The 12,945-nt window shown below is 36.5% G+C and overlaps 1 protein-coding gene across 6 annotated transcripts in view; it reads right to left on the reverse strand.

Moving 5' to 3' along the window:
• Positions 1–1,805: 1,805 nt before the first annotated feature.
• Positions 1,806–12,945, reverse strand: part of LOC120430351 (elongation of very long chain fatty acids protein AAEL008004) — an 85,396-nt gene continuing 74,256 nt past the window's right edge. For all 6 annotated transcript variants that reach the window (XM_052706144.1, XM_052706142.1, XM_052706147.1 and 3 more), the window contains 3 exons: positions 10,081–10,217; positions 9,861–10,013; positions 1,806–4,265 (listed from right to left, as the gene is read on the reverse strand). In XM_052706144.1, the coding sequence (XP_052562104.1) occupies positions 3,963–4,265; positions 9,861–10,013; positions 10,081–10,217 (593 nt within the window). In that variant the 3' untranslated portion in view covers positions 1,806–3,962. The remainder of the gene's footprint in view (positions 4,266–9,860; positions 10,014–10,080; positions 10,218–12,945) is intronic.

The following is a 12,945-nucleotide window of genomic DNA, read 5'->3' on the forward strand; positions in this document are numbered from 1 at the left end:
CCAAACACAATTTCACATGAGAGTTCGAAGGCCGTGTTACGCTCCATACAACATTTTTAAAATTTGTATGAAAATGTTGTTACGAGGGGTGGGAGGGGGTACAAACACTCATTTTTTTGCGTTGCGTAATACAAGGACGCTCCCAAACACAAAAAGTGCTCCTGTGTTACGCTTCATTCAATTTTTTTTAAATTTGTATGGACCTTTTGTTACGAGGGGGAGGGGTTCTAAAAATATTTTTTTTGCGTTACGTAATAAAAGAACGCTTCCTAAACTGAGCAATTCTCTGAGATTTCGGTCATTCGATTTTTTGTATTTTTAATCCGGCTGAAACTTTTTTGGTGCATTCGGTATGCCCAAAGAAATAATTTTGCATCATTAGTTTGTCCTTATAATTTTCCATACAAATTTGGCCGCTGTCCATACAAAAAATGATATATAAAAATTCAAAAATCTGTATCTTTTGAAGGAATTTTTTGATTGATTTGGTGTCTTCGGCAATGTTTTAGGTATGGATAAGGACTACACTGAAAAATATTATACAGGGTAAAATAATTTGGGTGATTTTTTATTATTTTTTTTTGTCAATAAAACTTAATTTGCAAAAAACACCATTTTTATTTATTTTTCTGATATGTTTTTGGGGACATCAAATGCCAACTTTTCAGAAATTTCCCGAACGGGCAAAAATTTTTTGACCGAGTTATGAATTTTTAAATCAATACTGATTTTTTCAAAAATCGAAATATTGGTCGCAAAAAGGAATTTGGTGAAATTTTGATAAAGTACACCGTTTTTAAATTATAGCCATTTTTAGGAAACTTTTTTTTGAAAATAGTCCCAGTTATTCATTTTTTTAAAATTAGTGCCCATGTTTGCCCACACTCGAAAAAATATTTTTGGAGAATGTCGATATCTCAGCAACTAATGGTCCGATTTTCAATGTTAAAATATGAAACATTTTCCTGTTTTTAAATCTTTGCATGGAAATATCTCAGCCACTAAAGCGTAATCCATAAAGTATGTCACGCTCTAGGGGGGAGGGGGGGGGGGGGTCTGAGCAAGTGTGACATTGCATGTTATAAGCATAGGAAAAGCGTGACAAAGGCTGATTTTTGCGTGACGTACTTTATGGATGAAGCCTAAGGGTCGTATCAACAAAGTTCAAAAAAGCAAAATATAGAGAATTTTCTCAGCTTTTTAAAAATACACTGGGCAAACATGGGCACCTGTTTTAAAAAATTAATAACTGCGACTATTTTCAAAAAAGTTACCTAAAAATGGCTTTAACTTGAAAACAGTGCACTTAATCAAAATTTCACCATTGTACTTTTTGATTGGAAATTCGATTTTACATTAAAAAAAATTAAGTTGAAAAATTTTCAGCCGGATAAAAATAAAATTAAAATTTAGAAAAAAAAGTCCGATATCGTAGAAAATTGCTCAGCTGTCAAACGCTGTTTATAAGGGAAGCTTTACTTCCCCTAACTTCTTAGAAATTTACTAAAGTAAATACACGCGCTTTTATTTACATTCAAGCTACTAAAAGCACATATTGGCTTCTTGGAGAGCACGGACGTCGTCAGCTTCGCCAATTCATGCAACTATTTCAAGCTCTGGGCCAACGGGTTCCTTGGGGGCAAGACAGTGAGCAAGAGAGCAAATCTCTTTCCTCCATGTGCATTCCGTTTGCTCTGGAGTAGGTGTAAAATGATGGATAAGCTTAGCAAAGAAATGAAAATTTAAGAAATCTGTAAAGAAATCGTTTTTCGGAAATTTTGACAAAGAAAAAAAAACACTTCATGTCACATTTTCAGCACATTTTTTTTATTTCACTCATTTCACCACGCTCATCAAATTAGTAGATATCTATCAAGTAATGGCCAAAATCGACCATCAAACTGCTTGCAGCTTTTTCCTCCTGCTGCTTCTCAGTCCACGGATAACTAGCTATAGGAAAGGAAGAGGACGCTTTCACCTTTTTTGAATTTTGGAGTTTTTTTTTCATGAAATATTTTTTTGTCAAGGTTAAAACGCTTCTCTTCCTTTTCTTTCTAATCCGGGTTTATTTTTTTAAACTTTACTTTACTGTATTCCTTCGCGAATGTCCAAATGCTGTTGATGGTTTAATTTTTTTGATTTTCCGCGATCCTATTGTTTGTAAATATTAGCTCACACCAAGTTGGTTTGTTTTGTCTCGTTTACTTTTACTTTCTCAATTGAATTCTTTAAAACTAGAGTTTTCTTTTTTCATTGCGACATTGACACGGAGCATCGATGCAAGTACAGATTGTTTACACGGTTTTATTTTGTTTACTGATCATTTTTTTTTATTTGCCTTATTACTTTGCAATTGCATTTTCCTTACAAAAAAATAAAGAAATCACATTAGAGTTATAATTTTTCATCTTTTCGTTTTTTTTTATTTGCATTTCCCATTCATTCTCACCTTCTACCAGGCGCACTCTTTCAAGCGATTTGAATGCTTTTATTTTATTTTTTTATAGATACTGTAAACTATTTGCTAAGGGTTTTTTTCCTTACTCCTGTTCCTGAATAGTATTGAAGTTTGTGTGTGTTGTAGAAGATGAACCTTTTTCTAAGGGGTAAGACATGTGGATGACAAAACTGAGCAAAAAGAAAAACATAAAAATGTAAGGCAAAGCATTCAATAATTTCTTCACCTCTCTATTTTGATTGATGTTTTCCTCTCAGCTTGCTTGTTTTTACCTCTACACACTCTCTCTCTCTCTCTTTAGTTCACTTGCTTAATCTTACGCCTATCGCACGCTAGGTTAGCTCAACTATTTACAAAATATTGTTTTCTTCTTCCTCTCACGCTCACGCTCTCGCTCGCGCTCAAACTCACTTCTTTAATGCTCTCTTTTTTGTTTGTTTGTGTTTGTGTGTATTTTTCTTCTTCTATTTATTACTTCAGTTACCGTCCAACAAGTTACTAACTTTATTTAAAAATCTAAATAAAGGTAACACATTTCTACTGTTTTTTTTCCGTAATCAAAGAAAAAAAGCTTTCACCTTTTCCTACTTTTTGGCTTTCACTTAATAAAAACACATTTTTTTTCTGCGCTTTCAGCTCTTAACATGTGTGTTTCTGTGTGTTTCGTGTTGCTGTGTGTTGATTGTTCTGTTGTCCTGCTTGAACGGTGTGAGTGAGTACTTGTCAGTTTCCCTCTCCCCACTTTTTCGCTCTCTCTCTCTCTCGTTTGATTGCGCGCTCTCTTTCTCTTTCCGTTTTCCGTAAGCTTATTTGTACGCAGAAGGCAATCGAAGCAAGCTTGGAAAGCAAGCTCGGTTGTCAAACAGAATAACGAATAACGAAACAGAAGCGAAAACGTCAATCAATGAGCGTTCCGTTTTACTATTTTTAATTATGTTTTAAATATAAATAACCCTAATCGGGAAAAATACGATAGGGCGGTCCTGTTTTCTATTGCGTTTGTTTTATTACGCGTGGTTTGTGGTTGTGTGTTTGTGTTTTGCTAGTGTTCGGAAGGGGAAAGCTTTTTTAAAATGTGTTGGTGTCTGTTTTTGTTTTGTTTCAAAAAGGTGCGTAAACTAAAAAAGGGGTCAAATGCTTCAAACATAAAAAGAAAAAAAAGAGGTAAACACAAAGTCAGTAGCTTGTTTGCTTTGTGTTGTACACACGCGCGTACTAATAATAAAGAAGTTTTACAATAAATTAAATAATAATAACAATAGAAACCGCTTTGTTTTGGGGTTGTTTTGTCTCTCTCTCGCTAGCGACTGTGTGCAAGGTGGGGTGGGGGAGGAGGATGACAGAAGGGAGGGTGGGGTGGGAATGTGTTTGTGCTTTGTTTGTTTTTGTTGTTGTGTGTCTCTGTCAAGGCTAGGATACAAAAAGGTGGGAAAAGGTTCGGGACTTTGGGGTATTTGGTTGAAGTTGGAAGAAAGAGAAGAAGAAGGTACTCTTATATTCGCTATTATTGGTTCTGGGTGCGTCGCTGCGTGATTTCGATCTCGGCCGGGAGATCGCCCCGAACGTAGTAGTCGGCGGCCTTGTTGGAGGAGCCGCCGTTCAGCAGGGAACCGTTCGTGGTGCCGTTACTGTGCACCGCCGAGCCGTTCTTCCCGTGGTGGCCGTTGGCGGTTCCGTTGGCGGTTCCGTTGGCCGTGCCGTTGGACGTCACGCTGCCATTGCTGGTGGTGCCGTTGCCGTTGGCAAGGGCAAGGGCGGCTGCGGCCGCGGCAGCTTCCCGCCGATCACGGGCCGCCTGGGCGCGGGCCTGGAAAGGAAAGGAAGAACGGAGAAGGTTAGCACCAGAATAAAGCAGAGGGGAAGCGAAAAGAATTGAGAAGAACGAGAGTTGCTCTTTTGCTCACTGTCTTGACCTAAGAATTTTTCTAAACAAAACTTGTCTGCTACATTACAAAACAGAAATTTACTAAAAAATAAAAAAAAACTAGCACCACTGCATTCATGTTTATACTGAAATCAGCAACACTGCAAATGTCAAATCATCTGAATGACGCTCAATGCCTTTTATCCTAGGTTGGAGCGAAAGACTCCCTCTGACTCAGTCTCTTCAATGGAAGCTTTTTTGTTTATGTTTTGGTTTTACTGGCACACTAAACCAAACAATATTGAAAACAATATCATCGAATGTAATTGATTGAAATTCAATCATCGCACCATGTCTTTTTTTTTCAAGATCACCTGTTAAACTTGACCAAACCCCCAAGTAGTAATTGCTTTCAACTTGAAGCGTAAAGCGTGAACCACGTGCTAATTGCCTCGCGAGGGGGTCCGCGAGGTGGACATAAAATCGCCCCAAAGCATAAACACACACATTGAATAATAATAGTAACGGCAACAAATGCATTAAAGAGACGCAATCATTGAGGAGAAGGAGTTGCATAAGTGTGACTTTGGAGTTTGGATTTGGCAGCTGCTCGCAGGAATGTCCCACAAGCCCCTCAGTGTTACTAATAAAGCAAACCCGAGCAGACGGAAATAACTTGGAAATATTTTTTTTTAATATTTCAAAATACTAGGCCAATAACATTTTATGTTATTGATAACATGTTTTGTTATTCGCCGTTATGATGTTTTTTGTTATTGGATTGTTATTGTAATAACAGACTTATAACATTTTAAGTCAATCTTCGAAAAAATCTGTGTTATTATTTCTTGTTATTTAACAACTAATCCGATCATCCCAATAACAGTTGGAGTTATTGTTCCATAACAAAAAATGTTATTTCAAAGTAGTTTTGGTTTTCCACCAACATCAGACTAATAACAAATTTTGTTATGATAACATAAACTGTTATTAAACTTTTATGCAAAAATGGATTTGAAAGAATATTCCATAACAATTTTAGTTATTTTAACAGTATTTGTTATTGAATTTTGAATTTTGTTATTATCGTCTGCCCGGGAACTGTCAAGTGATAATGCATTGATTAAGCGAGCTTACGAGGAGTGGTGTAAATTTCGCACTTGGTTCCAATTTTTGTTTATTTTTTAACCAAAACAATAAATAATTGAATTGGGGAAATCAAAAATGGTTAATTATTAACCATTTTTGATTTCCCCACTGAAGGAACGCACTTAAATTCTTTTTACCGGATTCGGCAAAGTTTACCGAATTTTCAAGCGATGAAAACTTCGATAAACTGTTAATTACCGAATTAAGTTAAAAATTACCGTACCAATTTTAGTTATTTTAACAGTATTTGTTATTGAATTTTGAATTTTGTTATTATCGTCTGCCCGGGAACTGTCAAGTGATAATGCATTGATGAGCCAGAAAAATTGAAGGTCTGCGAACCCTATCAAAAGAAATGAGTTATAAAGTTGATTTGTTAAACATGTTAAGGGAATGTTGCTATTTTTACTGAATGTATTGACTTTATGAATGTGAGGAAGGCACCAACCACCTAAAGGTGGATTAAGTAACGTTTTTTTTCATGCATTCATCGTTTATGTTGCGAAAAATTGGAAAATTTAAAAGCAAAAAATTGATTTGTTATGGGCTACCATTTGACAGCTAGTGAATTTGACAACCGTGCTAATGTCGACTCAAGGGGTTGGAAACTCTTAGAGCTATAATTATTATGTTAACCAGTAAATCAAAAGATATGTTATTATACTTATCATTTCCGTTAATATCACTAGTATACTTACCAATATACTGAGAGTATCTTAATATACAAACATTTTATTGCTTTTCGGTTAGTATACTAACAAGTATACTGGAATATCGTTAGTATACTCAGTATTCTTAAGTAATATTAGAGTTTCCAGCCCCTTTTGTCGACTGCTGTCAGTTTGCTTTGGTCGGAATAGGATTGCAAAAAAAAAAACAGTTTATGACCAAATCTGTAAACGCTGTTGAACAACATTGGCGTGGCGTCGTTTGTTTACCAGCATAAGAAGTTTGGCAAAAGAGTTGAAAAACACTTTTTTGTTGAAATATTTCTAATTGTTATGTATTAAATACATATTTACATATTATTACATACTTTTTTTGTGAAATTACTAGCTTCTAAGTAATTCTTTTGAATTTTCAATATTTTAACAACAAGATTTTTTCAGCAAAACAGCATGTGTCAATTTATTCTTTAATTTTTAATCATTTTTGTCACTGAAGTGTACACAAAGAGTAACACAAAGTGTAAAAAATCAGCAAAATAATCAAGATTTATTGCACATTTCAACTAAAGCAGCAAATTTCACATCACGGATAACCCCGGGCAGACGGCAATAACAAAATTCATGCCATTTCATTAACAAATACTGTTAAAATAACAGAAAGTGTTATGAAATCTTCTTGCAAACTCCATTTTTGCATAAGGGTTTAATAACAGTTTATGTTATCATAACAAAATTTGTTATTGGTCTGATATTGGTTGAAACCAAAACAACTTTGGAATAACACATTTTGTTATGGAAGAATATCTCCAATTGTTATTGGGATGATCGGATTAGTTGTTAAAATAACATAAACTAATAACAAAGATTTGTTCGAAGAATAACTAAAAATGTTATTAGTCTGTTATTACAATAACAATCCAATAACAAAAAAATCATAACGACAAATACCAAATCTTGTTATAAATAACATAAAATGTTATAGGCCTAGTATTTTCTAAAATCAAAAAAATGTTATTCCCAAGTTTTTTCCGTCTGTTCGGGACCGGTGATGGGGTAATTCGTGCGTTCCAGACTGTCAAAATTCCAAAACGTCACTGCTAATCTCCGGTTCGCAGCTTTTGTTCGTGTTTGAAGATTCGAGCCGGGGCTCTGATCTCAAATGAAGCTTTGATGTCCCTTTTTCAAATATCGGATTGGGTCCAATGTATGTAGATTCGATAAGGTACGACGGGTTTTCCAGCTGTCATTTTATATGAAGATTTTTAGAAAGTGGAAGTTTGACCGTTTTCCGGACCGGATATAGTAGGGTTGTTTAGCATACCAAACTGGACCAACAAAACGCTTTTGATCGAAATTATTATTTTTTTCATCTAAAAGCGTTTTTTGATCCATGCTATACTGAAAAAAATCCGGGGAAAAATACCCGGGAAATTGCCAAATTTACACTTTTCTAAAAATCTCCATATAAAATCCGGGTTTCGTGCTACCTGACAGCTGGAAACCTAGCCTTATCCGAACTTTTCGAAACCCCAACTATGACGGCCTGGTTGCATTCAACAGTTTTTTTCTATACTTTAGCCACATGTCAGGGCCAAATGTCCTACCGGATATCCGGAACTTCGAAAAGTTTACGTTTTACTGTTTTTTGTCTTTATACGATACCATTTCACTTATGATAGTTGAAATTGATCCATAAAAATGACTAAAAACACAGTACACGATTGCCAGAACCACATATAGATGTAACTGGCCTTTTCCGGTTAACCGGTTCCCGGATACCCAAAAGATAAGGTAGGTTACGGTCATGCCATTGTTTTTTGAACCATCCTGGCCACTTCGGAACCGATTACCGATGGCCACTTGGGGAAACCTAAATGTGGATCATCCGGCATATCAAACATAATGAAATTCAATGTGTGGTCATACTAATGTTTGCTGACCTATCCAGACCGCTCCGGAACTGGTTACCAGTGGCCGCCTAAGGACACTTCCGGAAGATGGAAGAAGCCCAACCATCCGACTTATCAAAGTTCATGAAATTGGATGATATGTCAATATATGGTCATGCCAGTCTTCTCTGACCCATCCAGATCATTTAACGGAACCGGTTACCAGTGGCCACTTGAGGACACTTACGGAATATGCTATGAACCCTATCATCCGACGTGTCAAACTTCACGAAATTGAAAGCATTGCAAGTCCACAGTCATGCCATCGTTCTCTGGCCGATTTTGGCCACTCCGGAACCGGTTACCGGTGGCCGCTTGGGGACACTTCCGGAATATGGAAGAAACCCTATCAACCGACATATCAAACTTCATGAAATCGAAAGCTTTGACAATCTGTGGTCATGCCGTTGTTCTCTGAATCACCCTGGCCACTTCGGTAGACGGTTGGAGACTCTTCTGGAATGTAGGAGAAATCCTATCATCCGACATATCAAACTTCATCAAACTAAATGATTTTGTAAAACAAACTTGATTTCTTGACTTTTTTTTGATAAGGTCCTATAAACAAATGTAAACATTGAGTGTATCCCTTTCACACCTTATGTCAAAGTCGATCGGAGTAAGCGGGATACACTCAATGTTTACATTTGTTTATAGGACCTTATCAAAAAAAAGTCAAGATTTGAATGTTTCCAAATCAAAACTCCTAACAAGCAAATCAAGTCCGAAGAATAAAGCTAAAACCCTCAAAATAGTCAAATCAAGATTTCCACCGCAGTAGTCGTGCCAATCAGAGAAGCCCACGAATAGATTGGGCTCCAAAATTGCGCAGCACGTGTCCGGAGGAGCTCTCTCGCGCCGATCAAAACACAATCTTACCCACGAAAATAAGCTATAAAACTGCACACAGCCAAACCCTGCGCTAATTATGCCGTGTGTGTCGAAACGGAATAATACTTTTCTACGGAGCGGTTGTCTTGGCATTCAATCTGCCAGACGAGGGGGATTTTTTTTTCTTCAATTTTAATGCTCCGTTGTCGTTGGTCGAGCACCGGGAGGTTGTAAAGTTGAACTTGGCTTCGGCCAACCCCTTCCGATAGGACCTAGATCGTCCAGGAAGCTCGCAATAGTTTGCGATTAATGAGTTTGATTACGGATTCTGAACAAGTTTAAGAGTTCTTGAGTCATGACCGTGCGCAGTACACTTTGGCTAATGGTTCTATCTTGATTTACGATCTGACACATCCTGGTGCAAGAACACAACAAAAGCTCGTATGCTGCGAGTGGAGCGATTTACCGGTTGATGGTACCATTCGTATGCAGTTTGAGTCTGAGTCTGTGAATTATAGTGTCAGTTTCGAATGACACCACCTAAGTGATTGACGCCTTCCTCACAAAAATCAATTGCAAAAGGCCTTCTGTTTGTGTTTGATTGCGCCTGAATGCATGCTAGAAAAGGCCATTAAACAAAAAAATTGCGAAGGTAGTTTCCTGAAATTTCCGCAAGAGGTCGGAAGATACGGTTTTGATCTACCAAAATCTTACTTCGTGTATTAACTTTTAAAGAACTTTACCAAACTTAATCATTTTCAGTACGGACTTACGGGAACCAAACCCGGACCGATTGGAACACATCCGCCATAAATCCGGTCAGTCAGTTCCGAGATATTAGAGTGACAACATTTGTTCTTCTCAGTGGATGTTTTCACCCGCAATACTAGCCCAGACTAGGGATGTCATCAAGCAGAGCAGGTACAAGCAATATTACTCACCTTGTTCGCTTTGTACGTGTTCTGGTAGAACTCGTTGAACAGGAAGAAGAACATGACGGCGTGCATTCCGATCCACCAGACGAACGCCTTCGGGTAGTTGCAGTCGATGAAGAGCAGCTGGAACGCGTGCACCATGATGGCCACAAACTGGACCTGAAAGGTTGGGAAAAATCCTCGATTAGAAAGCACTCTTCAGCTGACATTGAGCTTGTGATCTTACCATCTGCAGGGAGGTGAGGTACTTCTTCCACCAGAGGTACTTCTGGAACTGGGGTCCGAGGGCGGAGAACAGGTAGTACGTGTACATCACGATGTGGACGAAGGTGTTGAGCAGTCCGAAGAAAGTGCTGTGGCCACCTGTGAAAGGAGAAATGAGAGCATGGGGATTAGTCGTTATGCGAATTTGGATGAAGAATGCAATTAATCACCGCGAACCGGTTGCATAAAAAAATGGTGTGTCGTGCTTTGAGGATAGTTGATGAGAAGTTGGAATTTGCTTGCGTCAATCATAACCTTTGCGCCAAAAATGACTCAACAAATCGGAATCAAAACAAAACGGAGAACAAAAAAGTGGTTTTGATTTTTTTTATTAATTAAACCGGATCAACAAATCATAACTTGTCTGTCAAGCGTTAAACCCAGAGAGAAAACAACATAAAAAATGTTTTAATTTTTTTTTTAAATAAGAAGAGTACCCTGCTATTTCTTGGTGCAATTTGAGGATAGTTTATTTCAAGGAGACGCATGGTACTTTAAGGTTACTTGAGATTGTTTGTTGCATAATTTTACAGCACAGAAGACTTGAATTTACAGCTAATGTAAATGTAAATACTGAAAAGTTAAAGCTTTTATTATTATCTGAACAGGTTTGAAGAGGCCTTTCTCACATACTTTTAGGTATTTTTATTTAAAAAAATTACAGGGTTGCCAGATCTCCAAAGGTCAGATCTTTATGGCTCAACGAAAGGATCTTTTAAATTTCTCTCTAATTATGTAAAACATCCATATGGAAATCAGAAACCTCTCCTAAACTCAGATTTATTTATTTACACAGAAAAAAAAAATCATGGTAAAATTACATCTGGGAAGGGGTACATCTTTTATGTCAGAAAAAAGGTGTAATTTTACCTCTGGAAATGTGTAATTTTACCACTTTTCTGGTGTAATGTCACTTTTTCAGTCTAAATTGTGGTAAAATTAAATCATAAAAGAGGTAATATTCAACCTTCCAAAATTACAGCTTCCAAATTTACATTATTTTTTTCTGTGTACTACACATTAAAAAAAATCATGGTAATATTACATCTGGGAAGGGGTACATCTTTTATGTCAGAAAAATTGTGTTATTTTACCTTTGAAAATGTGTAATTTTACCACTTTTCTGGTGTAATTTCACTTTTTCAGTCTAAGTTGAGGTAAACTTACATCATAAAAGGGGTAATATTCAACCTTTCAAAATGACGCCTTCAAAATGTACACCATTTTTTACTTTGTACAGTGTTTCTTTTAATAAAAGGTTTAAGCCTATTCGACCCGACCGATCCATTTCCAATTGTAGTATTTGAATGTTGGCGTCATCTTGCAGCCATGTGAAGCTTTTAATCGCAAACAAAAACAAATGCTTCACTAATCTGAACAATTTACAGCAGTAAGAAGATTGTTATTGTTTACTTTTTCCTGAAATGGAGTATTGCACTCACACCGCAAACAAAAAAAAACCGCGTTTTCAGCTCCCGAAAAATAGTTAGCACAAAAACCGTTTTTTATAGAGATTGTCAAAAAGTGCGAGTTTGTTTGCCGTAGTGTAATAGCTCCTTAAGTTTCCGAACGTTTAATGCCGCACTGTTTTGACAGAACGTGAAAAAGTGATCCAAATATGCTTAAAATTTGTTTAGTTAGAAAGAATTGGAAATTGTGCGGACATAAGAATAAATCCTTAACATGCCATTTTTTTAAGAGTTTCCCTTTCTTCTTGGCAAAACATACACTAAAAATAATACACTCAAACCGCGATGGTTTGACACCAATTGTTGTCAAAATAACGGGGTCACTTTTTAGTTTGACACCCCATTTACACGGAGCTCACATACACAACCAAATAATTGGTTTGAAGGTAAAAAGTTTAAAAAGTGACAGTTCGTCACTTTATATAAATAAATAAACAAACAAGAAATCAAAACATTGCAGCTCAATATTTTCTAAAGAAGGTATTAGACTATGACTATGACACATATTTTTCGTGTTTGACAGTTTGCCAAACTTGCAATCTTGTTGGCGGCAAACTCGCAAGCAACGCTAAATGTGTGCAAGCAGACGTTTCTGCAAGCACATTTAGGAAACTGACAAAAAGTGCGAGTTTGTTTGTTTGTCATAGTCTAATACCTCCTTAAGTAAACGAATCTAGTCGCTTCGCAATCATCAAACAATAACAAATGTCGCAAATTGTTTGATTTGCTTGGATCCAAACAATCCAAAAAAAACCCTGCTTATTAGTTCAATGTTTTTCCGTTGGCATCGGAGTGGCGCTAGCGTTTTGTTGTCAGAAAATTCAAGCCATGTGGTGCTTGAAATCTTTCACACTGTGTGAAATTGTAAATTGTAAATGCCAATGGGCCAAAGCCAAAATCTCAACAAACCGTTTGTGCTGCTCACATCAGTGAATGTTTACAAGGGATGAGCAGTTTTTTTTTTTTGCTCAATTGGGTCCTAAAATCAGAGCTAAAATCTCGTTTTTAACACATGAAAGTTCTCAAAAAAAAATCAAAAACTATAGCTTTACCTAACAAATCAATTCAGGGTAATTTTTGGTCGAAAGATTTAAAGTCAAATTGACAAGATGGTAAAAAGACGAAAAGGTTGTTCTAGAAAACAAACCTTTTCAAATGTTAGTCTTGATTTCAAAATTTTAATTATGTTTTTATCAGAAAGTCAAGAATTTTTTTACAATAAAAATCGAATCAATAGTTGCTGATTTATCGACATTTGATTATTGAGTGCTTTTTGAATGATAACCAAAAACCTATTTTTTTTTCCTTTTATTGTTGTATCTCTGCAACAAGAGGTCCAATCTTTAAAGTTTCTTTGA

Source organism: Culex pipiens, chromosome 1, assembly GCF_016801865.2.
Source record: "Culex pipiens pallens isolate TS chromosome 1, TS_CPP_V2, whole genome shotgun sequence".
In the NCBI taxonomy this organism is placed as follows: domain Eukaryota; kingdom Metazoa; phylum Arthropoda; class Insecta; order Diptera; family Culicidae; genus Culex; species Culex pipiens.